The following is a 23,701-nucleotide window of genomic DNA, read 5'->3' as shown; positions in this document are numbered from 1 at the left end:
ATGTCAAATAGCATTCCAATATTCTCCCCCAGCTTTTATTAGAGTCTGTTCTGTTTGGAAGTTAGTTCTGCTTTGCAGTATCAAAGAGCAATTGGCAGAGAAGGGATTTTTTTCTTTGAAGCAGCTTTTCTTAATCATCTTGGAGGCTGTCCAGACCACTTCTTCTTATAGAGCCACAAACACAAATCACCCAGTTCACAATAAGGCCATGTAGCTGTATATCTAGAAGTCTGCATCTTTAGAAAGAGAAATGAAAATGTGCAGATGGATTTCTGTATCAGTAGATAAACTACAGAAAATGTGTGGAGCATTAAGAAAGAAATTCCACATTTTTCCATAGGACCAAACTGAATACAGAAAAGACTACCCTACATATTCACTCCCCCTCCCCTCACCCCCCCCAATTCTGAAAAGTTATTTGTCTTGTGCTCAACCTCTGAGCATCAATTCCACCAGAAATCCAATTGCATTTGAACCCAGAATTCTTTCTGTGAACATAGTTTCTACTGGCATAAGAAGTCACCTCTTGAATAATGGAGCAGTTGAAAAAAAGAAAAGCTGTTACTGTCTATTTACTTTTTTAGGTGGTTTTAGTCTTTTAGGCCCCTGAAACAGTATTTTTGAAGGACAGGCTTTTTAAAGATTGGGTTACAAAGTAAAATGAGTGCCCTAAGCACGTGGTCTGGTTTCAGCAGAAAATCTCCGCACTGTCTTTCTTACGCAGCATGTCACAGTGTTTTAGAACTCAATATTCTCTGATTTTAGTCACTGTTGCGATTTTTGGTTGTATTATTGTGGCACACCTGGTTTCCAGGTGGGACTTGTACTCACTTTTGCTGGTGGTTTTACAAATGGTATTTCTAAATCTTCCTATAAAACTCTGCAGTTTTAATTGTTTTTTTTTTTTTTAATTGATCTGAATTTCTTTTCAACAGTAACTAGTTTAAGCCCATGACCTACTTCATATCTGACTCTGAACAGCTATCAGATGACACACTGCTTCTCTAGTGAGCTGTTTTGGATTCACTGCAATAGAGGCCATGACTGTCTACCATTACAGCTTCCATGAATCATTGATTACTCTGAGAGAAATCTGCAATTCTTTATTGAATAGCCCTTTGCTAACTGACTCAAAAAAAGTGAATAATGGGAACATGGACATAGAAAAGGTGTTTTGTTCTCAAGGCATATACAAATTAAGCTGTCTGATACTGTCAGAAAATTGGTTAGTTGTATTTGCTTCATTTAAAAAATAAAATAAATTCAAAGATAAAAAAATAGCGGTTTTACAAAATTGCCATGAAGCTCTTACAAAATTTTTAAAATAGCTGAAAAATGAATGAAAAATAAAAAATAAAAAAAAATATCAAACTATTTTGGCCAATAGATCTGGGGAAGCTGTTCTCAATCATCAAATTAAAATCTACTGAGTCGTCTTAGTAAAGATCTGCCAAAATTCCAAAACTGTACTTTTTGTTTGTTTGTTTACAGGACCCTGACTCACATATACTGCCAGATCAGCTTTCTGGTGGAGGTCTTTTTCAGAATAATGCTTTTCATCAAAGTCAGATTTCAGGGATTATTTGAAAGCAGGGCTTATTTGAAAGAAATAGTTTCATCCAAATTGCTGTGAAAATAATCTGTGGAGAATTTGAATTTTTCATCTGTTTTATAGAATTTCCTTTATTGAAACGGATCGTTTATTGGTTCCTAGTGTATATATGTATTTTTTTTCATAATACTGAGTTATTTGGGAATTATTTGTCCCTACTATTTCTTCACATCTCCATTGATCATTTTCTTAGTAATTTTATATGGAATATTATTCTTTTATTTAGATAACTAACTTTTCTATGGCTTAAAAATATGTTATATTTTTGATAAATAAATTTGTTCAATGTTTTCAACACAGATTTTGTCAGCAAAGGGAGACTAGTGCATGTAGAATAGAACTAAGGATATGCATTTTAATATAACCTAACTGCATTCTTCTTTGTTCTTCTCTGCATTACCATTTCACAAAACTGCATTTAAAATAAATATTATTAAAAAATAATTTTCTTTAGTATGGAATATGATTTGGAATTATGTGGTGTCTGTTTTACAAATATAGTTAATGTAAAATATGATGAAACAGCAAAAGCTTTTATATTTCATTGTATTCTTTCTTTACAGATGGACCCAATTCAGAAAGCTGTAATAAATCATACATTTGGGGTTCCTCTTCCTCATCGAAGAAAGCAAATCATATCATGCAACATTTGCCAGCTGAGATTTAACTCTGATGTAAGTTAATCATTTTGTATCAGATTAGAAATATGTACTTATCTTCTTGGATGTGTCATAATTTGCATAAATTGAACCTAAATGAAGTGTTATGATTTCAGTTTGTGGTTCAGCAGATGAAAAGGCTGTAGGATGCTTCAAATGAACACGATTATTTGATAGTGTTTATACACCAGGCCAGATTTTCCCTGCGGATATATCTCTGCAAGCTCATCAATTTCAGTTTTGCTGCATGGACTGAAAATAGGAAAACTGATTGATCCATTACTGCTAATAACTGTGAAATATTTGCTGGGTCCTAATTCTTCTACCAGCCCTGGATGTAGTTGCCTTTTCTTCCTCAGAATATTAGAAACCATTCAGATGTGCATCCTTGTGAATTTACCTTCCATTTCCTATCCTTACAAAGACCTCTTTCTAGCCAGAATTGTGTTTTAGTACTCTTGTCTTGACAGCATGATCTTAACAGTAATAACAATAATAATAGATGCAGGTAATTTTTGTCTGTTGGCTACTACCCTGCTTTTTCTCATTCCTCCAACAATTAAATATAACAATCTGAATTGGAAATGGTCTCTAATATACAGATAACACTCTCCCTGTCACTGCCCAAGGAATCTGTTCTGTGGTATTCCTTTCCAAAGAATACATGCTCATATGTTCTGTTGCAGAATGACATCTTGGAATTTAACTACTTTATTTTCTTCTTCAGCAACACTGTACATGCAGAAACAATCTGACATGGTGCAATGTTTTGTCTTCTGCTATTCTTATCTTCTAATGCATGGGCATTGCTGGTGGCAACTTATATTCCTCTTCCAAATGTCTTTCAGTTATTACCTGTTTTGCTAACTTATATATGGAATTCACAATTGTCAAAACAATGTTTGAATTTAAAGCGTTGTCCAACCTGAATATATTCACAAGGCTCCTTCCTCATGCTAGTCATGTGAAGAAGTGAAAGAGCTCTTTTGTGCAGCTATTTCTTGGTAGGCAAATCTTTATGATCAGTTAATCATCTTATTTTTAGTTTATCAATTATTTATCAAAGCCACAAACTTGTCAAACATTTAAATTGAGCCTTGAAGCATTCTGTAACAGATTGGCTACCTAACTATTAAAGTAATACAGCTTTCTTCATTCCCCTCAGCTTTTAGTGCTTAGAAAGAATTTTAACAAGATCTCAGTCATGGACTTTCAGACCAGTGGAAATCACATATTTAACCTTCACTCAAGACTCAAGATATTTTAGTTCATGGACTGAATGGTCACCTTTCTCTTACAAAATTGGCAATATTCTCAAACAGGGATGCAAACAATAATACAGTATCTGTAGCTGTTGTAATTCTTACAGATAAAAATAGGAGAGTCAGATTACACTCTTCCGTTTAGAAGCCTGATGCTAGAATTATGACTGCAAATATTGAGCCATTCACAATAGGTCTCTCACAGACAGCAAATTTAAGGGGTGTTGGAGACTTTTGGACCACAGCAGATCCCACTGACTGAGTAGCCTGGCTTATTGCTCATAGTTTTCAGCTTCATCTTTGAAAAGAGCATGTCAGGCTGAATCATGCATTGTATATATCCTGAAAAGTCATCGAACACCTCAGTGTTACGTACCAAAATGAAACATCTTCTTTCATAGCAGGAATACCATTTGCTAGTCTGAAAAAGATACAGGCAAAAGTGAGGTTGAACATGTCATTAAGCTGACTTAGTCATTAGCAGATACACAATTTGGACTAATACATGGAGTAAAATGTTTTCCAGCTGACAGGATGTAGGCATTTTCTAGAAGAAGGTGAAATAAGCAATTTTCTATGCAGAAGGAAACCCAATATTAGTGAACACTGATACTTCTGACTCAGAGGATTGGTATGCCCTCATGCTGTTCTTCTCCTGATGCTCTTAAAAATGATTCCAAAGAGGAGAGAGGCAGTGGCCATTTTCAAGGATCTCTACGATACCGAGAAAAGAACAGCAACAACAAAATACAATTTCAGGAGAAATATCTTCATTTAAACTATTTGCAGTAAAAAACTCCTGGAAAAATAGCTGTGAAGCAGAGATTTAATTGTCCTTTCTCACATTCAATCCAAGAGGTTTGAACTCTGTTTTGCCAGAGCTGTTCAGAGGAAGTTTGTTCTAACCTAATTTTTAAAGCATCCTCAGTGTTTCTGTTGGACAGAGAGGTTAGAATTCCAAATGTTGCCCAGAGATTAACCTGGGAAGATATCTGTCCCTCTTTTCTTAAACACCCAGAAGAGATTTGCAGATGTCTTTATGGTGCTCTCTTCTCATTCCAGTGCGTATAGTTATTACTACTGACATTCACAAAGTGCTCTGCTGAGGCTTTTCAAGAAATAATACATAGTCAGTGTTGCTGCAGGTTTAGAAATGTTTTTCTGCAATGTAAGTCAAATAGGAGTCAAATAGCTATGTACTTCAGTTTCTTGGGTAATTCTGAATGACCAACACTTTTTTTTTTCTTTGGGGGGGGGGGGGGGGGGGGGGGGGGGAGTGCAGATTCAGTGTAGAGACTTAAAGAAAAGATTGCCCTGGAAAACAAGTTATTAGCTATCAATTTTTGGTAACTAAACTATATAAATGGCAGTCACACATTGTATATTTTTTCTTAGTATTATGAAAAACTTTTAAGTTACTGAATGTTCCCATCTTTCATTGTCATCATACTTTGTTGAACATGATTTAAAACACTGAGAAAAATAAATAGCTTTTCTGTTTAGAAACCTAAGGGTTTGTGGCTGTTCTACAGACGCATCTTTATTTTTAGATACTGGAGATAGGATTTATCAGAGAATAATGAATAGAAATTCCATTTACCTACAGCACAACAATATTATGAAAATGTTTACAATAAAACTGGTCTGTGAAATTTTTCATTTTTGCAGAGAACACTGAATTTTCTCCCCTTTAATACAGATTTCTTTTAGTACAGAAGAGCTTTTCTTTCTGGTTACACAGTATCAAAATTACATTTCAGAGAAAAATGAGAAAGGCACTACAATAGTCTAAAATCATTTAGTTTCTTTCTAAAGGAGTTATCTGTAAATCTTCATGACAGCTGTGTGTTCAGTATTTCTTTTTTAAAATAAATCTTCTCATATGAGGACAGGGAGGAATGAGCAAGTACCCAAAGCCTCTCTGCTGAGAAAAAAACAACAACAAAAAACACAACACTAGAATAGCAGACATAGGTTCAGTGGAATCTGTTTCAAGCAGTGGCTTTTTAATTATTTTTTATTTATTTTTCATTGAGGGAGATCTCTGAAGAGCTTTTACCTTTTTATTGTGCACCCAGTACAGGGAAAAATATTTAAGTATGTGCTTAGCTGGAAGTGTGTTGCTTTGATTTTTCTAGATGTTCTTTGCTATTTTGCCAGTTGAGAAGAACTGTTAAATACATGTTTTTGACTAAGTATTAAACATCTGCTGTAAGCATCCTGAAAACAAATTTCAACTAACTTGAGTAGGACAATTCAAGAGGTCTCCCTGCAGGTAGGTGTTGGAGTAAATACTCTGCTAATGCAAGAACTCACTAAACAGAAATGCCATGATTTGGGGGGGGGGGGACAACCAACCAAAAAAACCCCAAACAAATTACTAAATTTTCACCATTTTTTTAATGTAGGGAATGTCAGTATCTGCTAATTGAGTCAATTCTTGCAGAGAGTCTCTCTTACTTTTTGCATCAAGTAGATATCTGAGTGATAATTCAGCTTGTCTTTAGAGAAAGGCTGGGCAACATTTTGATGCATTTACAGGTCTTGAATTCCAGTATGATAATCTGTAAAAGTATTTCCAGGTAGTAGCCAGAAATAATTGTTTGTCTTCAATAGAAACAGTAATAATGTTCTCCTGAAAGTCGAGCAGAATGCTCATCCTGGAGTCACTGTTTATTGTTGTTTTTTTTTTTTAAACCTTGTTTTCCTATACCTCTTTAAAGATAATCTCTGAATTGATACACAGTTCTGCAGTATGAAGTTATCATGTGTTGCTTCAGTAAAAAACTGAATATTGTGGAATATAAGGATGTAATATAGCTCCATAGCATTTTATGACAGTTCTGACTATCATGGGGAAAAAAGCAGAAACAGAGGACTCATATCCTGTTTCAGTTATGCTTAGTATCAAGAGTATAGTGTCAATTTGTGAGCACCTAGAGTACAATAAGGTGATAAGAAACCGACAACATGAATTTGTTAAGAAGAGATCACATCAAACTAATCTAATTATCTCCTTCGACAGGGTTATCTGATTGATAATGGGGAATAAGTAGATGTTATATATTTTGGCTTTTATAAGTGTTGATATAAGGTTTTCACAGAGAACCATAAGGTAAGGAGGGAAATATGGTCGAGGTAAACTTGTTAAAAGCTAGTTGTACAACAGATTGAAAAATTGTTGTGAGAGTAGTTGTTGATTGTTTCCTGTCAAAACAAAAGAACTGTACAAGTCAGGATCTGCAGGAGTCTGTTCCACACTTGCTGTTGTCTACATTTTCATTATCTATGTGTCTGAAAGAATACAGAGTACACATACTGGGATTATGAATGACATCAAAATGGAGTGTGGCTAGTACCTCATGAAAGATGGCAAGTTCAGGATTGTTGTACAAAATGATTTTCCTGATTGTAGAAAATAATCTAAAATTTGAACAAATACAGTAAATGCAAGTACAGATTATTGTGCTTAGAGTGGAAAAATGAAATGCACACGCAGTGAAATGAGAAATGTATGGCTTATTGGGCGAAATGGATTCACAATCTGAGTATACATCAACAGGAACTAACTAGGAAAAAGGTTTTACATTTATCAGTAGGTGGGTAAATATTCGACTACTTGAAATTGGCATTGCCTCAGATGAGCAATCATTTGCAGTGCTGGTCATCACTCTTCAACAAAAGAAGAATACAAGAAGTACTGGCAATATTTAATATTAATCAACAAGTATGACAAGTGAAAAAGTATCTCTTGGCTGTGGAAAGAAAGGACTGAATGAATATAAAGTGGAAAAGACAATGGAAAGATAGCAGGTTTGGAATATATGGAAGGGTATTACTAAGAGCTGTTGCCAACTGAAATTTTCATTCCCGTGTTTTGGTAGAAGATATTCAGCTTAATTTGCTTATAGAATTATTTTATTATTTCTTATAATAAGAATATTAAGTGAAACAATTCTAGTTACAATGGTGAAATTCAGAAATGAAAGAAGTAGGAATGGTTGTGGGTTTCTTGTCAGTGGAGGATCTTAGCAAGTTTGACTGCCAGTTCGGAGAATGGCCAGGGAATGTTCAGTGATATCCTAGAGCTGAGAGAAAGGTTAGATGGCTTTGTGCTCATCTAACTGCAAAACAGTTTCTGTGGTTTGACAGAGATAACAGAGATTTCATTTCTTCTCTGTGACAGAAAATGGTCACACCTGGTCTGAGCCTCTGTTGGCAAAGACAGAGGAACTTTCAAAGCTAATGCACTGAGAACCACAAAGGTTCTAACTGCTTAAAATTACTTAGCAATTGTATGGGGACTGTTGAATCATGGCCTGAACCTCTAATTGATCAGCTGAGGTGAGCACTGAGTCAGCCGTAGGAGCACAGGTGAAGACAGTTCACCTGTGTGACCAGAAGGAGTGGAGCCTGGCTCAACCTCTCCTGGACCCCATTTAAGGGCTAACTGCCACTGAGGAAGGTTCTTTTTCTGGAGATCACTCCTCTTGGAGTTTTCTTGCAAGCCTATGGCACAGGTGAGCACTTTCCATTTGTTTCAGATTATTCCTCTCCAATGTGATAATCTTTCTAGATTTATTGTCTGTAGGTACCAATCTGACCACACTATTCTGTATATTTATTGATTATACAACACTATTCTGTATATTTTTTGGCTATACAGCAATTCACCTTCCTAATCAGAAGTCTGTTATTATTCAACTCTCAGAAATACCCTTAAAGGGTATTTGAAACCATGTGTAGCATTTACCTCAATCACTGTGTGTGTGGCTTTAACCATGTTCTCATTCTCTACAAGATTTAGCTGTACCTCTAATTCTGAACTAGATTTGGGTTTAGATTGCAACTTAACCTGAAGATTTATAACACTACTATTTATATTTAAAAATATTATATTTAATATTAAAAAAAAAAAAGGTAATCTACTTGAATTGTAGCATACAGTTTTCTTAATCAAAAGTGGCTTTTTGCAAGTACTACCAGCTACCAAGAACATTTGTGTATTATCTCAGGACAATTTTACTTCTGGTTGTTCAAATCCAATGCACCTCTCTTCTGTGAAGCTCTCCCTGATTCTTCAGAAAGATGTTTCTTGTGCAAACACAGATGTGCTTCATTATGACTGTATAGAACAGCTAATCACCAAGCACTTGCCAATCCCCCAGCCAATTCGTCATAGCTTTATAGCCTTCTGCATGATGTCACATGGCATGAAACATCCTGTTGGCCAATCCAAGCCAGCTCCACCCCCGTCTGCTGTGCCATAATGACAGCGGCTCTTCCCCCAAAGAGACCCAGCCCCAGGCATGCACCTATCACTCAGCAACAACCAAACATTGGTGTGTTATTTGCACTGTCTCAGCTGAAACTAGGGTACTTTCTAATGTTGCACTATCTTTCCTGCACTGCAGAATTCAGTGTTAGGAGAAACAAATACTGATTTCAGTGGTGGAAATACACATGCCATTCAGTTGAGATCAGAACGTGAGTCAGAATTGAGCTCTCTTATTTTCACTGGGGGAAAAAAAAAAAAAAATGTAGCAAGTAATCATAGAAAGTGATGAGTGCTAAGATTTCCATAGGATATCCGGAATTTATATAAATTCATTATGGTAATCCTGAAGAACTGCTTAAGAAAATATTTGAGGTGTTCTTGGCGTTTGAAAAGTCTAACCAAATAGCACAGAATGTTTTACTCCAGCACTACATACATGACAAATTAAAAAAATAATAATAAAAACAACAAAAAAACCCTAATATTATTTTGCCCAGATGGATATTCATTGGACTGTGTTTTTATAGGCCTAGGTTGCACATTTTAGAAGCATTACCTCCTCTCCTTCTCTTTCCTAGAACACGGTTCTAAATGCTATAGCAGCAATATGAATTGTAGTCAGGTCCTGTGCAGGCCTAATCTTTCATATGCTAGAGAATTAGGATTTTTTTCTTTTGTAGTTTGAAAGAAAATATGATATATTTTCTTAAAACTTAACTTCTGTCTACTCTTAGATGGTGTCACCTCTTGAGGTCTTGAACTTAGTCCCCTGACTGATATCCTAAGGATTTGGATGTTTCCTTGACTGTTAGTCATTGCATACAAACCAAATATGCACTGTGAATACTTACTCACTGTTCCGCAAGCTACAGAGCTCTCAGCACAAATTCTCCACTAATCCTGGTACCTGTCTCCTCTTTTGTAGTGAAAGCAATCTTTTCTATGTAGGAAATCTCTCTGTTGCTGAAGAATATGGACCAGCGCAGAGGAATCTGACCCCCAGAAATGCCTGAGGATAGAAAGATAGTAGGGATGAAGAATAGTTTTTAAGTTATCAATCTTTAAAAAAAAAAAAAAAAAGAAAAAGAAAAAACCTACAGAACATGCTCTGAATGTTAGCGAGACGGAGTCACTTGGCATCCACTATGTTCATACTACAAGATATGCTTTCCTTCCAAAATTCACTCTCCAGCCATGTTTACCAGTGGTAGTTGAAAAGGGAATCTCTAAGTTCATGAAAAAAGCAATGTCTAATGCTTACAGTTCCCTTGTCCCTCCACAAGCACAGGTTATTGAGAAATGTTCAATATCTATGCCAGCTGCACATCAGTCAGTATAGGAACATGATCCTGAGGAGGATAAATCATTCAGCTGATGAAAAACTATTGCTGTGTTAGGACTTAATGATGATACACACCAATTACTTTATACTGTTTTTTAATCAGCTATGTCAAATCTTGATGCTTAACTCTGCTCATCCTTCCAGGTTATTTCATTTTCAAAGCACTCACTTTCTTTGATAAAACAAATCAGTTGTGCGTAAGTTTTGACATTTCTTGAAAATTATTTGAGTTTGCTAGAAATGTTCTGTAAATACGTAACAGCTCTCTTTGATTGTCCTGTTAATAATTTGCAAAAGATTAATGACCAGTGCTCTGACAGTGTTCTGACAAATTGGTTTAAAAGGTTTTTGCTTCTGGCACTGAAGTTAATATTTGCCCTTTGGGGCCAACTTTTAACCTTATGCTTGGGCTTAGATGATTTTAGAACTATAAAGAGTAGCAGAGGTACTTAAGAGAAAAATTCTGACAGAAAAGCAGCCTCCCTCCTGTATTTGAACACATCCATGCTTGTTACTGTCAGAAGTTTTCCTTTCCTAAGAAATAATTAAATTAGAATATCAGGACGTATCTGAAAAACAAGTGTTGAGGGAAGGAAGGAGGGAGGAGGAGCAAAAATAATATATTGCATCCTAGATTTTCCAAAATCTGCTTTTGATGTCATAATTGCGTATATGGATTCCAAGATGAGTTGCAGGCAAATTATACATGTGCTATCACTGGTTTTAATTAATTTGGTTCTGTAGCTACACTGTCTGAGTTACACTAGCAACAGAAAGATTTCACGCCTGCTGAAAGGTGAGGTGATCATTTTGGGAATGAGCTTCACATAATAGCATTGGGCAAGCAGCGGGTAACTGTCGTTTCTTGTATGTGTTTGACTGGAACTTCTGGAACAAAGATAATAATTACTATTTATCAACCATACATAAAAATTTCAACTGTAAACTGAAAAATACCATTATATAAATGAGGAAATTAGAACAGACGGACAAACGTATAAAAGTGGGAAAATGTTCTTTGTCTCTTTCAATTTTCTCATGTGCTCCACTCATGCAAAAGATTGCCCATTTCAGCTGCAAGGGGAGGAACCTCAGCTTTATCTTCATTTTTTTTTATATTTATTTAAGATTTTGTGTCATCTTCGTCAGGCCAAATGTGAAATAAATCAGTCAACTCTAATACTCAACTGAAATTTAAGAACAACTGTAATGGGAATTCTTTAGAGAAACCTCTTTCTATAAGCAAGTTATCACCAAAAAGGAAAGATAAGTTACAAACTCTTTTCTGAACTATCTTCACCTAGCTTTGTTTGGTCTGTTCTAATTTCTTGCTTACAGGTTTGTTTAAACGGGATAAGAATTTATACAGTTGAGCATCTGAGATTCTTGATTATTAATAATAGGTACAAAAAGCTAACAGTAAAAATGACAAAATATTCTGTTTTCATTCACCTATCAATGATTCCTTGTGGAATTGCTCTGCTCACTTTATTAGGCACTGGTAAGGACAGAAGAGAGAAAGGAGCAGACAAGGCTATATGTCAAAATCTGTAATAAGAAAATGTGCAATTTTTTGTGATGTGGAAAGATCTCCACCAAAATGAGATAACTGAAATGTGGTTGTTTTTGTGTTAGTATTTTTTAATACATAAAATTATTAATTATTTCTGAATGTATGTTAAAGTAAAATGTATTCTTTTTTCCCTGACTTTGATTTTTTTGTACTCTTCCAAGAGTGGTAAAATATTTTTAAATAATACACTAATTCTGGAGATTTTTTTTTTTTATTGGCAGTAAAATTGCATTCCCTGGAATACCTTCAGTGTAGTCTTCTTTATGTATCTGTGCAACCAACTCTTGTAGCAAAAATATTTCATTTTGTCACAATTACCTTTGAACATAACTGCCCCTGATGTGAACAAATTCCACTTCAGAAACAACAGGCCTGACTTTTTCAACTCCTTGTTTCTTTTATCACTCCTCACATATCTTTTACGGTCTCTGGAGATATTGCTATGCTGTGTGCTTACTCACATCTCAGCTGGGAGTCTGATCCACTGAACGAGTGGAAGCACAACCCAATATCTGCTTTTAAAAGCTTTATATTGGAGTAAAAAGTACACTTTTGAACTGTACCTTTGAGAGTGTATTGCCCCTACTCGTGCATTTTTTGATCTCAATTGAAAATGAAGCCTTTAAAGGTTTAAAATGGCCAAAGGGGACTGAATGCTTTTCAGGAAAGAATCCAGTATGGCACTTATACTGAACTTCCCCATGGCCTTTAAAAGTCTTACTGTGAATTTAGAACATGTTCTGAATCAGAGGAAATGCTTTACTTGTAAAGCATACAGCTACTTTTTTATATGTAATCATCTGATGAGTTGATCTAAAATTATGATTTTCAAAATAAAAGGTTTTACTCTGTTTGGGATTTATATAGATCGTGTCATGGTGGAACAATTGTAGATATACATACATACATAGTGGATTTACCAAATTCATTTATGTTAGCTGTTTTTGGATGGGCATAAATGTTTCTTTTTATCTTTTATAAAGATTTTAGAAGGTAGTCTCTGAACAGGTTTCATCCTTTCCCAGTATAGCCTATTTTCTCTGCATCAGTGGACTTGTCATGATAATCAACGTTTTTGTCCCAACCATCAATCACTCCTGATTACAGATGGGGAGAAGTTCTGTTCTGTTGATCAGCCCATCAGTGCACATAATGTTACACCTAGAGACAAGTGAAAATCATCCCTCCATGGGAGATACACTTGCCTTCTAACCTTTTGTCTGAGGTATTTTAATTTGCATTTAAAATATTGTTGCAATTGTCAGTGCTTGCTTTGATTTTACTATTTCTTGACGAAAATAATAAATTCTGTTGATCTTTCCCTACGTGATTAGAAGAATGCTTTTTTATTTGAAATAGCATTTTGTATTGTAACTTTTCATCCATTGTACAAATATGATGGCAACTGTCACTATATACATTAGAAATTAAATGGTTATGCAGCACTAGGAGGAACATAGTATAATTTAGCCAAGAATTTCTGGAAAAAAAAAGCTATTTTGTTAGCTTATGATCTACCACTTAGCTAGGATTATATTTATTTTTAGAATTCAATTTATTTGCACTGTTTGTTTAACAAACTTCACAGCTAGGGAATTACTAAAAATTAAAGGCATCTTTCCTTTCTTTAAAGGAAATACGGTTTCTATTGTTGTGATTATACTGAAAAAAACACTTATATCAGTTAATGCATTCTATGTCAAGCATATTTCCTTCCTTTCTTGTAATAAAAGTGTGAGTTGTCACAAGGGTAATGTAAAGTTCATCTTGAGTAAATATAATTCGCAAAGAACTTAAATAGGACTTAAAAATAGCTATCAGAATTACTAGATGTAGTTTATTTGAACCTTAGTCACTTCTTTTTACTTTTAGCATATTTTCCTAAAAACAAAAAAACAAAAAAAAATCACAACAGTATATAAGAAGCCTACCAACCTGCTTCAGAAGCTATAGGACGAAGTACAAATGAAAAAGAAAGAGCATGAGAGTATGGAATATACAGATTTGATTAGCAATTGCATTTATACGTAAAAGATTTAATTAGGAGTAGATCATTTTCCTATTCCTATTGGCCATTTTCTGGACAATGATATATAACTTTTTTTACAGTGCATTATGCAAATAGACAGTGTTTTCATTAGATGCAGACACTTCAGTACTATTATCTCTTACTTCAGTCCGCACAGTGATGCAAACATGTCCAAATGTCACGATTTAATAGACCTATGATAAATAAAAAAAAAACAACAACAAAAACAAACAGCAGCAACAAAAAAACAGCAAACCTGTGGCACATTTGCTGAGGAGTTTTATTTTGTGTATTCTGATGATAATAACACTAAATTGCCATTGTAATCACTCAAACAAGTTCATTCTTTATCCTCTGTCTGCCTGAATACCTTGTTTCCAAATACAGGCTTCCATCACTTGTATGATAGTGGTTCCTCTATAATGATATTTTGCTTATTTTTATCGTTTAGAAATTAATATAAGTATATTGCAGGTTTTTTATTTATTTAAGAGTGCATCAATCTGTATTACCTTTCTGAAGATGCTCATCATTTGTTATTTTAATGACATAACAAAAGATTTTCTTTTCTTAATGAATAGAGATATTAGGTGGAACTTCATTAGTACAACTGTAGTCAAATAGCCTGCCAGTAGGTACCTATCACTGCTTGTCAGTTTCTTCTCTAACATGACTCTCATACGAGAGTGTTCTTAGTAATAAACAGCAAAAATAAAGTCAATTTCTGAGATGAGCATATTCCTAGAAGCAGGAATAAGTGAGCAGTAATGTCTGGATGCTGGAAAACACAGAATGTAATTAACACCTTGAGCATTGGTGGAATTAAAAATTTTACTGCATTTAATTGTGTTTTATTGTAGATTATTACAGTGCCTAAGAACTATTATTTTCTAAAATTGCATGACTACTTCATACCTCTTTAGAGCTTGAAAAAAACCTTAAGAATGAAACTTCACATAAAGTTAAGAAATTCAGTTTACATCATGTAGCAAAAATATGCATGATTTTTCAATAGAATACACTATAAATTGTACAGCATCATTTTGGCTACTCTTCTGAGTGTGAGTCCCATGTCTTTATTAGTGAGATAAGCCTTACTAGTAAGGTGAGCCAAAGGGACACGTGATTCATAGAAATGCCTTCAATCTTTGTGGGTTTATTAGCTGTCCTAGTGCTGTTGGAGTTGCTACTGCCAAAACAACTGGCAAGAAGTAAGGAGAGAACAGACATTTTGGAGAAGGAATAGATGCAGTGACGTTCAGCAGCAGGGATGACAGGGAATGAGGGCTGCATCAAGAAAACAAAAGATCTGGTACTCTCTCTTGGCTAAAATTGGTGGAACTGTGGCAATGATCACCACATGTTCATTTCTATCTTGTAGGGATAATTATGTTTGCATAAGTAGAGAGTCTTTCAACCCAAGCTACAAGACCTGTCACATTTCTAAGATCTGAATATTTTTTTTTTATTGTGCATTTTCTATACTAATATGAAGAATTATAAAGTAGGAGGAATTTCTGTGGACTGGAAGATATGCATTTCATGCTTGAGGGAAATCTGTTAAAATATTGTCTAGGTTAAGTAGGTAAGAATGATGTTTTCTTGGACTCAAATGATGGGAGAAAATCAATGTAGGGATTTTACTGATTTTTTTTCACTGATTTGTGTGGATGTGCTTGTTGTTTAGAGATTGAAAAAAAAAAAGTGTAGTTTCTGGTGTTGGGAAGTTGAATTTTGTGCAACTTATGCAGATGCTACACAGACTTTGAATTGACAACATTTACAGCCTGAAAGCATCTTGCCTAACTATGACAGAAGATTCTGAACTGGTTTATTATCTCTCTTTATGCAATAGCAAATGACTGAAATTAATTCAGGGTAAATTGATATTTTTAAAAAGTTAGCATTAAGAAAAAGTGGGCATGTTTGCTCTGATGACTCTTACTAACTGATTTTTCCACTGTAGAATCACAGAATGGCCTGGGTTGAAAAGGACCACAATGATAATCTAGTTTCAACCCCCCTGCTATGTTCAGGGCTGCCAACCACTAGACCAGGCTGTCCAGAGCCACATCCAGCCTGGCTGGATAACAAACTTATTTTAAGATGAATATTCACTGTGGCTGTGATGGATGTTTACTTATAGACACCAGTCCAGACTACTTCACTAAGAAAGGAAAGCCAGCTCCCAAGAGAAAATGGGCTTGAAATTTTTGTTTGTGTTTCTTGTTGAGTGTTCATTGATATAGACAGTTATATATTAGTCACAAAACACTCTGGAAATCATAGCCCAGTAATTTTATTATTGGTATAGTCTGAATTATTCTGCAACAATTATTTTAAAAATTGAGGTGTTATTTTTTTAATCAGTAATCTACTTAGAACCTGGAGAATACTATGTCTTGTTTACACAAGGAACCGACAGCTAAATATCTGTGCAGCATACACTGCTTTACAAATGTGTAAGATGAGTTACTTTCTGTAGAGAGCTTATTTTCTAATAAATCAGAAAGGAAGTAAGAATGTAAGGTAAGCAGAGTGAATGAATAAATGGAAAAATACTTTCTGAAATTCATTTTTAAGAGTTTTCTTGAAGGAGAAATGTTTTGCCACCTTATTTGACAGCATTTGAGAACCAAGTCAAACCTGGAAAAATTGTCTAAGTGCATTTTGAACATTACTGGTCTATGCAGTAGTTTACTGTAGTAGGTGAATTGCTTGAAGTCATGAGAGGGAGAAAGAGACAAAAATAAGCAGTATTGAAAAGCAAGTGTGATGATACAGAGTAGGAGATCGCTGCATAGAAAGAAATTAAACTGAGTGTCATAGTTCATTATTAAAATCTGAGATGTGATGGTATGTACAGGGACAGAAAATAAGTGACTTGAGAAATGTGACAGTCAACAGTAGGATTAAAATAGACTCATCTAGGAGCAATTCAAGCTCAATGATCATAAAGATATTGGTTGAATTAAAAGAGATGGCCGAAGTCCTGATAAGTGCATCCATGTCCAGAGGAGTGGAAAAACTCGAAGGCAGACTCCTGAAATACATTAGTCTGGCCAGCATGAGGCTTATTTTGTGAATGGGAAGAGGAATTTTTTTGTTGGACATCCTCCAGTTGGTATCTTAGGGTTCAAACCTTCTCTAAAGTCACTCATAATGATTTTTTTATTTTTATTTTTTACTCTCCATACTACTTACAACTACATAAAAGCAAAGATGGCTGTAGTCTATCAATTAGCTCTTTTCTGATTTTTGTGGTAAGGAATAAAGATGGAAGCACTTATAGAATAATTTAAATGGATAGCTGCTTTAAATTTAGATTTTTTAAAAAATAACATATATTGCATATTTTCTCTCTCAGAAAACATACAGATATGATAAATATGCTGATTTGAATATTCCTTGAAGATGAAAATGAAGACCAAAAATATCTATTTGCTGTTCCACTCAATGTGTTGTTCTCCATTTTTTTCACCTCCTCACTGCCATACTATTATAAATTTACACTGGCAATTTACTGTGGCTGCTCCTGACATGAAATGGATAATGAAGTGCTAAGAAACTGACTCATAGTGAGATGTATAGCCACTTACAGCAGTTGGATTATGAATTTTAATTCATAGCTTGAAACCATTTATTGTTACTCTTACAACAATCTGTCTTGTAGGCATAACTCCTATTTTCCTACAAAAAGGGGTCCCACCAAGTATTAAACATACATTTTAAATGGAGAGCCAAAATTTATAACAAATGGATGGATTTGGACTATAAGTAAAAAGCCAGGATTTTACTTGGTTGGGATGCTAACAGAGGGTCACCACATTTCAGAAAATAGAAATATGGATTATAGAAACATGAATTGTTTGTAGAACAAGACGTAGGCCAGTTAGTGTTTCACTGCATTTTCAAACATTTTCCAGGTGATGAGTGATGGGATGGCCCTTGCAACCTTCTGGATGAGGAGCAGTATAATTCCCTTTTATCAGCACCACAAATAATGAACAGGATGGTGATTTTATCATGAACATCAAATCTGAAGTCATTTCCTAAAATTCCTTCCTTTCTTCACAATAGTGGTGCTCTGGCTCTCCAATCATCCTCTGAACCCATTTCAATGGCCCTACATCTTTCTTGTGCTGGGAGCCCTGGCCTGGATGGGGCCTCACAAGAGCTGCATACAGGGGGACAATCACCTCCCTGTCCTGCTGGCCACTTCTCTTTTGATGCAGCCCAGGATACAGTTGTCTTCCCACTGCAAGTACTCATTGACTCATGCCAAGCTTTTTTGTTCACCAGAACCCCCTGAATCCTTTTCTGCAGGCTTGTTGTGTGACAAGGTCATGCTTCACTTATGTTTGTTTAATGAAAAGAAATACATCTCTAAAAAGTGGTGGAGTCTGATTGGTTTAAATGGGGATAAAAAGAAAGGACTGTGTCAGCACTAGAATACACCCATGCTGGATAGTGCTTCAGAACAGGACAGAAGGGCATTAAAAAAAACGACAACAACAACAACAAAAAAACATGGCTAAATCTTTTGAAGGTGGAAGCTGTCTATGTCATTACTGTAGTGTTCAAATTCCTGCCTAGTTTAGCCTGTAGATCTCAGCATTTAATATCTTATTAAAGGTTTGTGCACAGCTGGAACAAAGATTCCCATAGACAATAAATTCTGTTGCTGGCTCCTGCAGTAATAAGCTGTGAAATCAAAAGACTAGCAGGGCCAATGCTGTGGTCTGTCTGATAGAGTGTTTCTCCTATAAAACATCAGGGGGCTTTGGACCCAGATGCTCAAACCTGCAGAAGTCATAGACTTACATTTGGCTGACTGAAAGCATGTTCATGCTCAATCAAATAAATACTTTGATTGTATATTTAATCTGTTCTTAGCATAAATCTGATCATTCTGCTACCATATTCAAACTAAAAAAAACTCTTTGGTTTAGCTTGAAACCTCTCAGTTATACCTCTGGCCAGCTGTCTGCCTGAGGAAGCCCATTAGATTTACCATGTATAAGCCTGAAGGTTCTAACGCATCTTAACACTGTGAGCTCGAAGTAAATAACTGGTTTGTATTTGGAATGCAATATGGCTTTTTTTTTTTTTTTCAGACTGATGAGCAAAAACACTGAGGCTGAAATTACATCTGTAAAGTAAAATTGAAGAAGCATTGAATTAAAGATTAAAGCTTCAACCCTCTGTAATGAGAATGTATTGGAAAGAATTTTAAGTTAAGTCTTATCTGGACTTGGTAGGACCACTGGTGTTAAAGCCAGCTGTCCTGAGCTTCACCTGCATGTCCTGTTCCTCTGTAAATGTGACAGTGCTGCAAGTTGTCAGATGTCACACACTGTGCATATCATTCATGCATCTGCCTTGTCTGCCTTAGTGATCTTGTTTGGAGATTGTGACTTCTTGAAGGGTCCTCATCAATAGAGCCTTGAATGGTACCTGAGACTGTAATCTCACTTCTTTGGGGTAAAGTTGTGAGTATGGCTATATGGTGATGTGTGGCTCAAAATTCTTATTACTCAGTAAATGTGTATCTTATTAAGAAGTGATCATTTCTCCAGTTTTTGTTTTGACTGGCAGAGTAGGTGACACACACGGGCACGTCAGTCAGAGTTTAGAGTGGGTTGTACATGAGATTCTGAGGACAATAGCATGTGCAGGTCCAGGTGCAAAAAATCCCAGCTACCAGGGCCATCCTGAACTCTGAGAGCCAGGAAAACGTCCTGAAATTTTAACAGTTCCTCTTTTGTCTCAGGCAGAATTATGTGACCCAGTGGTAAAATTTATCATGATCCAGTAGACAATAGGAAATAGTTATTTTTACAAACACAGTATTTGATACCTGCCTTTGGCATTCCATATCTACTGTTTGAACCAGCAATGGTAAAATTCTTATGAGGTAATGGTTTTTTTTTTTTTTTTTTTTTTTGTCTGTCTGAGGTTTGTTTATGTTGGAATAGCTGTTTTTTTTTTTTTTTTTTTTTTTGAGAGAGAGAGAGAGAGAGAGATGAATTGAATCATTCCATGTATTTTTATTATATTTTGTTTAGATTGTAGGAAGGACTTTATATGTTTAGGTTGGGAAGGCTGTAAGGAACAATCTGGATAGGCTGGATCAATGTGCTGAGACCAACTGTAAGAGCTTAGTCAAGATGAAGTGCTGGGTACTGCATTTTGGTCATAACAACCCCATGCATTGCTATAGGCTTGGAGCAGAGGGGGTGAGAAGCTGCATAGAGGAAAAGAATCTGGGGGTATTACTCCACAACCAGCTGAACACAAGCCAGCAGTGTGCTCAGGTGGCCAAGGCCAGTGGCAGCCTGCCTTCTGTCTGAATTAATGCAGTCAGCAGGAAGGGGGAGGTGATCTTCCTCTGTACTTGTCAGCAATGAGGCTGCACCTTACATGCTGTGTTTAGTTTGGAGCCCTTCACTACAAGAAAAACATTGAGGAAAGGTGGGGGTTGGCCTCTTCTCCCATGTCACTAGTGGTAAGATGGGAGGGAATGGCCTTAAGTTGTGCCAGTAGAGGTTCAGGTTGGATATTAGAAAAAAAATATTCTTTGATAGAGTGTTTGGGCACTGGAATGGACTGCCCAGAAAGATGATTGAGTCACCATCCCTGGAGGTGGGCATGGTGTTGATGGGTTCATGGCTGGATTAGATGCTAGAGGTTTTTTGCAACCTTAATGATTCTATAATTCTATGATTTTAGGTCCAGGATTATAAATAGGAAATTTAAAATAGAAAGATAGTCATACAGATTCAGCCTAGGGTGAGAGTTCTGTTATCTGCTTTCTTCTGATGTTTTACTACCTGGATACTATTATGTAGTTTAGCTGATATATTTTGTGGCTTTATAACTGTCCATAAACTGCTGCACTGATTATTTACAACCCAGTTAAAAAAGCAGAACAACAGATTATATCTCTTTAACAAAAATGTGAGAGTCTTTGTTAGCTTTATAGCTGGATATCTGCAGGACATATGTGTATTTATCGAGAATACTCAGCACTGGAAACCTTTTAGTGTAATGTTTCTGGTGAGATGGCAGGTGTCTTATGATCTGTGTATAGCCATGTATATATATATATATATATATAAAATTTTCAGAAACACTTTTGCTTTAATGCAAAATAAGTAGAAAAATATTCCTAGGTGGATCAATCAGCGTGGTTGTCTCTAGCAGTGTCAGACAGAACTGACAGAGAAAGTGCATAGAAAGAAAACAAGTTATCTCCATTTGAGTTAAGTTGTTCTGGATATTCTCAATTTTTGATTTTGTTTACTGTTTTGTAGTCTGTATTTATGCATGACATAAAAATATATGCAGGATATCAGTACATAGTACCAACCTAGATGATATAGATCTGCCTAGGCAAATGCTATAGCAAAGGTATATTCAAAGTTGAGTATAAGTTTTTTGTGGTGAAACCATGACTTTTTCTTGTTCAACTGATGTGTTTCTGTGATGCTATGCATTTTGTTTTCACAGCTAGACTGCACATCCATTTTTAACTTTTTTTTTTTTCATTAGGATAAAATGGTCTGTGTGGAACATCACAGTTACTTTCAGTCACCAGTCCAAAGTGAAATGAATGCCAACATACTTGTCAACTGAAATGTAGCGAGGGCTTCACTCACACAATCTACGCTTAACATGCTTGATTTTTTTTTTAATTTTCTCTCAGTAAAGAAGTCCTTCCAATGTCCAAAGGGCAATGAAACACCGTGGTTCATAGCTTGTAGATCTTGGTGTTTAATGAATTCTTAGAAGTGAATACTGATGCATCTGTAAAGTTTTGCCGAAATGTCCTTTCCTTATGAGAAAAGCAATGAACTATATTAGCTAAGCTGAAAAAATAGCTTCCAAATCAATAGGCAAGAATCAATAATATCCATGTGGAGAGGGTAAAAGAGCATGTTCCGTATTTGCATGAATAAACTAAACAAAGTTATTCTTTTGCAGCGGAGCTTCTTGAGTAATTTGTTAACTTCCTATCATGGTTGATTTCAACATAGATTTCAATGGAGCTTGGACTATTGAAGTAAATAGCTCACTCTTTAAGATCTTTTGTTTTTTTTAACACATTGAATTAGCCCATTACTGCTGAATATGTAGTGGAAAATAGCGTCTGTTTACACTGCAATAATATAAAAATTAGTTACCAGTAACAGAATAAGTAGCAATCTGCAAAAGCTAATCATATTTGTGCACTTGTCTGCAAAAAGTAAATTGTTAATACGTACTCATGGGAAAAAGCGTTTACTGGTTTATGCAATTTAATAGCAATGTTAAATATAGTATATCAAATAATTTTTTTAAGATTCAGTTTTAAAAGTCATAAGGGTATGAATGTAAACATTACAACTCTCCCATATTGCTGCTTCACCTCTACTAAGTGATAGCAAAAATGTAGAAAGTATCCTGAAGTTTGTTTTCCCCAAATCACTGTCGAACTGTCCATATGCTTCATGTACAACCAGCATAGAAATCTACCAGTGCAGAAAAATAGATTTGTGAGAGTTCTGTATCCAGTTAGCAAGAGGTTTTTAAAAGGATGCTCTGCATCATGTTAAGTTTGAGGTGTTGCAAGGCATACTGAGAATTAAGAGCAGTGAGACATTATGGATGTAAGCCTTAGAGCTTTCTATAATCTCAGTGCATTACTGGTGATCAAGGTAAAGATCCTTATTTTCATTTTATTCAGAAGATTCAGAAATCTCTACAGCTTTTTACAGAAATGAACACTCCCAGAAGTAATTCTGTAGGGAGTGGGGTAGATGCATTAACTTTATCTTAGTACTGCTTGGTTGCATTGTGCTCAATTTAGTTATTCCATGTTCAGATTTTTTTTTTCCGTAGATAAACTTTCAGTCTGTCTTCCCTGACGTTTCCTTTTTCTTCAGAAGTCTGGAGAGTGATGCTTTGTTCTGACCTCGGTACAAAACTTTGAAAGGGCCTTCATTCTATTTTTTTCAGAACAGCATGCTTTTGTAGATCTGTTTGCAGAAATGACAACTGTTCTAAATGATTTTTAAAAAATATAGAAAGCAAAATGGAATCTTAAATATTGTTCATTATTACTTGAGATATTGGAATTGCTCATTTGTATTGACTCTTCATCAGTGACATCATCAAGAGTCCATGGCTAAAATTTTCTTAAAAGAAGACAAAAAATCTTTCATTCCATAGAAGTATTGTATGATTAGACAGCACTTCTTCAAGAGGCATGGTCATGACTATTAAGTTAAATTAATCTTTTCCTATCAGACTACAATACTTTAACATTTTGAGAGCATGCCAAGGTTTTGGTGGGCATGGATCAAAAACTGCTAGATGTAGATGATTTCACTGTAATAATTTAAGTATATAAGTTCTCTGTAATTAGATAACTAGATAAAACTAGTTTTTAATTGCTTTTAGTACCACTTAGGCATTTATTTTCTATTTGTATTAATTTTCTATGTGAAACATTTTACTATTTTCTTTATTTAAAGAAAAAAGACATTCATTCTTTTTCCTTTCCTTTTTCTCTTTTTTATGTAACGTATGTTTTCTCTTAAAGAGATATCCTGTGAATAAGCCTACAATAGGATTTTTCAAGTAAACTGCTGCAAAGGTCACTTTCATAGATCTAACATCAGTTAAAATGAGCTAGGAACTAGTGGACTGAGAGTTCTTTTATTCTAAGAAAACACATTGCCTCTTCTTGGAGTTCCTTAAACCTGAAAGACTTGGATTCCCTTTGGAATTAGAGAATTGAAGAATCTGTATAATGTTCAGTCTTAGTTCTTACCGTAAAGTATCAATCTCTGTGTAGTTGTGATGACTTCTCACAGTGGACAACTTCACATATTTTATGTATACTTATTGCGCTCTGCTAGCAGGATGGAGATTGGACCTGGAGAGCACCTAACTACACCCA

At 35.3% G+C, this 23,701-nt stretch overlaps 1 protein-coding gene across 6 annotated transcripts in view; it reads left to right on the top strand.

Moving 5' to 3' along the window:
• Positions 1 to 23,701, top strand: part of ZNF385D (zinc finger protein 385D) — a 403,568-nt gene that overhangs the window by 310,771 nt on the left and 69,096 nt on the right. For 5 of the 6 annotated variants that reach the window (XM_025147465.3, XM_046937672.1, XM_040696248.2 and 2 more), the window contains one exon: positions 2,176 to 2,286. In XM_025147465.3, the coding sequence (XP_025003233.1) occupies positions 2,176 to 2,286 (111 nt within the window). The remainder of the gene's footprint in view (positions 1 to 2,175; positions 2,287 to 23,701) is intronic. The other variant, XM_040696247.2, reaches the window with a different exon arrangement.

Source organism: Gallus gallus, chromosome 2 (assembly GCF_016699485.2).
Source record: "Gallus gallus isolate bGalGal1 chromosome 2, bGalGal1.mat.broiler.GRCg7b, whole genome shotgun sequence".
NCBI lineage: Eukaryota > Metazoa > Chordata > Aves > Galliformes > Phasianidae > Gallus > Gallus gallus.
This window is presented reverse-complemented; position numbering and strand designations above follow the sequence as displayed.